General features: G+C 44.6%; 1 protein-coding gene across 1 annotated transcript; it reads left to right on the top strand.

Moving 5' to 3' along the window:
* Nucleotides 1-204: 204 nt before the first annotated feature.
* GSPT2 (G1 to S phase transition 2) lies at nucleotides 205-3,042 on the top strand. Its single transcript, XM_008592714.1, has one exon. The coding sequence runs from the start codon at nucleotides 441-443 to the stop codon at nucleotides 2,325-2,327; it is 1,887 nt and encodes a 628-aa protein (XP_008590936.1). The 5' UTR covers nucleotides 205-440; the 3' UTR covers nucleotides 2,328-3,042.
* Nucleotides 3,043-3,456: the final 414 nt, after the last annotated feature.

Consider the following 3,456-nt stretch of genomic DNA (forward strand, 5'->3'; position numbering starts at 1 on the left):
GTCTAGGTTTAATCATTAGATTATAGCCAAATTGGTCTCCCAGATCTCGTGAACAAAAATGAATGGGCATTTTCGTTTTAAAAATTGTATTTCTGGACGAGTCCGGGGCTGAGAAGTAAGGAGGCCGAGCAGCGTACGGATGGCATCGAGGGGTCAATCCACGCCAGGCGTTGGGTCCGGGGTGGAGGAGTCGGAAGTGGTTGGGTTTGGGGGAGGAGATCCGCTCACACACAGGAGGAGAGTGTTGAGCCGCCATATCTGCTGCCGCCGCCGCCGTTGCGAATGCAGCATCTGCACTTGGCAGCCTCCGCGGCGCCGCTAAGGTTTCTGTCGCTTCCCCTTAGCCCTCGGCTCTTGCCGCCTCACCCCCGCTGGCGTAGCCCGCTCTGTCTGGCCTATTGACCCCGCTCCCTCCCCGCCGCACATCGGGTCTTAAGACCATGGATCCGGGCAGCAGCAGCAGCGATTCGGCTCCCGACTGCTGGGACCAGGTGGACATGGAAGCCCCCGGTTCGGCCCCAAGCGGGGACGGAGTCTCCTCGGCGGTGGCCGAGGGCCAGCGTGAGCAGCTCAGCTCAGCCTTCAGCCGTCAGCTCAACGTCAACGCCAAACCCTTCGTGCCTAACGTACATGCAGCGGAGTTCGTGCCGTCCTTCCTGCGGGGCCCGACCCCGTCGCCCACCTCCCTGGCCGGCTCCGCCAGCAACGATGAAACCTGCACCGGCGCGGGAGACCCTCAAGGTAAAAGGCTGGGATGGGGGGCACCTGTGGAACCTTCCAAAGAGAAACCTTTAGTGTTGTGTGAAGGTTCCAATGCAGACTTTACCATGGAACTTTCAGAACCTGTTGTAGAAAATGGAGAGGTGGATATGGTTCTAGAAGAATCATGGGAGCACAGTGAAGAAGTGAGTGAAGCCGAGCCTGGGGGTGGTTCCTTGGGAGATTCAGGGCCCCCAGAAGAAAGTGGTCAGGAAATGATGGAGGAGAAAGAGGAAATGAGAAAATCGAAATCTGTGGTCATACCCTCAGGTGCTCCTAAAAAAGAACACGTGAATGTGGTATTCATTGGGCACGTAGATGCTGGCAAGTCAACCATCGGAGGACAAATAATGTTTTTGACTGGAATGGTTGACAAAAGAACACTTGAGAAATATGAAAGAGAAGCTAAGGAGAAAAACAGAGAAACTTGGTATTTGTCCTGGGCCTTAGATACAAACCAGGAAGAACGAGACAAGGGTAAAACAGTAGAAGTGGGTCGTGCCTATTTTGAAACAGAAAAGAAGCATTTCACAATTTTAGATGCCCCTGGCCACAAGAGTTTTGTCCCAAATATGATTGGTGGTGCTTCTCAAGCTGATTTGGCTGTGCTGGTAATTTCTGCCAGGAAAGGAGAGTTTGAAACTGGATTTGAAAAAGGTGGACAGACAAGAGAACATGCGATGTTGGCAAAAACAGCAGGGGTAAAATATTTAATAGTGCTTATTAATAAGATGGATGATCCCACGGTAAATTGGAGCAGCGAGAGATATGAAGAATGTAAAGAAAAACTGGTGCCCTTTTTGAAAAAAGTTGGCTTCAGTCCAAAAAAGGACATTCACTTTATGCCCTGCTCAGGACTGACGGGAGCAAATATTAAAGAGCAATCAGATTTCTGCCCTTGGTACACTGGATTACCATTTATTCCGTATTTGGATAACTTGCCAAACTTCAGCAGATCAATTGATGGACCAATTAGGCTGCCAATTGTGGATAAGTACAAGGATATGGGCACTGTAGTCCTGGGAAAGCTGGAATCAGGATCCATTTTTAAAGGCCAGCAGCTTGTGATGATGCCAAACAAGCACAATGTGGAAGTTCTTGGAATACTATCTGATGATACGGAAACTGATTTTGTAGCTCCAGGTGAAAATCTCAAAATCAGACTGAAGGGAATTGAAGAAGAAGAGATTCTTCCAGGATTCATACTCTGTGACCCAAGTAATCTTTGCCATTCTGGACGTACGTTTGATGTCCAGATAGTGATTATTGAGCACAAATCCATCATCTGCCCAGGTTATAATGCGGTGCTGCACATTCATACTTGTATCGAGGAAGTTGAGATAACAGCCTTAATTTCCTTGGTAGATAAGAAATCGGGAGAAAAAAGTAAGACAAGACCCCGCTTCGTGAAACAAGATCAAGTATGCATTGCTCGTTTAAGGACAGCAGGAACAATCTGCCTCGAGACATTTAAAGATTTTCCTCAGATGGGTCGTTTTACTTTAAGAGATGAGGGTAAGACGATTGCAATTGGAAAAGTTCTGAAACTGGTCCCAGAGAAGGACTAAACAATTTTCTTGATTTCTCTGCACAATACTGTGAGGAGAATTAACAGCAAAAGTTAAACACCTTCTCTTATATACTGCCCATTGACAGACTTTTCTCCATATTTTGCAGAGAAATTTCACAGCAAAAATCCATGTTTTGTCAGCTTTCTCATGTTGAGATCTCAGTATGTCACTGTTGAATTACCCTCCAGTTTCCTCACCTAAACCATGCTGCTTCCTTGGACAGGATCAGTAATAGCTCTGTAAGTGATGTTGATGTAATTGCCTATAATAATGAAAAGTTAATATATTTTTTAATTTTTAATTTTTCTTTAGGATAGACAACCCTTGTTCCACGCAGGCCAATAAGAGTGTGTCAGTGTGTGTATATGTTAAAAAGACAGCTAACATGTGAATAAAATCTTCCATTTGAAACTCTTCAGTATTTGAAATCCTTTTGAACAATATTTAAAATTTGTATGTAATACTATTCAACTAGCTTCTTTTTTTTCTCAAGTAATTGAGTACGTTTTATCACTTTAGCTTTTCAAAACTGTCCTCCACTCACTGTCTTAAAAGACAAATTTACAAACAATGCACAAGTTTGTATTAAAGGAAAAATTTTAAGTTTGGGGAAAAAAAATTATTATAGGGTTCTTCCCAGTGAACTTTGTTTTCTGTGTCCAAGTCCAGTCAGTAAAGGAGCTTTTCTGCTTCCCCACTTATGATGTGAAAATGAAAGGCTCAGGCCATCTTATTTGTATTCCATCAGGCCCCATAACATTGAGCATGGCCAAATTACATGTATACCTGGGGAGTTAGGCCATATGTTGACTAGTCTGTTATCTGTACTCCATCATCTTAACACACCCATTGGTTTTGTTCACCATGAAACTTGTGATGTGGACACAGCACAATAAGGGACATGACTATTGAGAAGATAAATGCTTACAATAGGGCTGTAGGTCATTTAGTAAAAAGTAAGGGGTTAGTGAGGGTCCTGAGCTGGGAAATGAGGAGACCATTCCACCCTTTCACCCTTCAGTGCTTGAAGTTGATAGGAAAAGTGGAAGGTCGTTTTTATAATCAGATCATGACCCAGTCTTGGGATCAGAGGCACTGGACATTTCTCTGAACAACTTCTTGAGGA

The sequence above is a fragment of the Galeopterus variegatus genome, unplaced genomic scaffold (genome assembly GCF_000696425.1).
Source record: "Galeopterus variegatus unplaced genomic scaffold, G_variegatus-3.0.2 Scaffold8228, whole genome shotgun sequence".
Lineage (NCBI taxonomy): Eukaryota > Metazoa > Chordata > Mammalia > Dermoptera > Cynocephalidae > Galeopterus > Galeopterus variegatus.

Bases quoted from the DNA above. Each gene is read 5' to 3' on its own strand.
- GSPT2 (XM_008592714.1), top strand. From the start codon at position 441: ATGGATCCGGGCAGCAGCAGCAGCGATTCGGCTCCCGACTGCTGGGAC.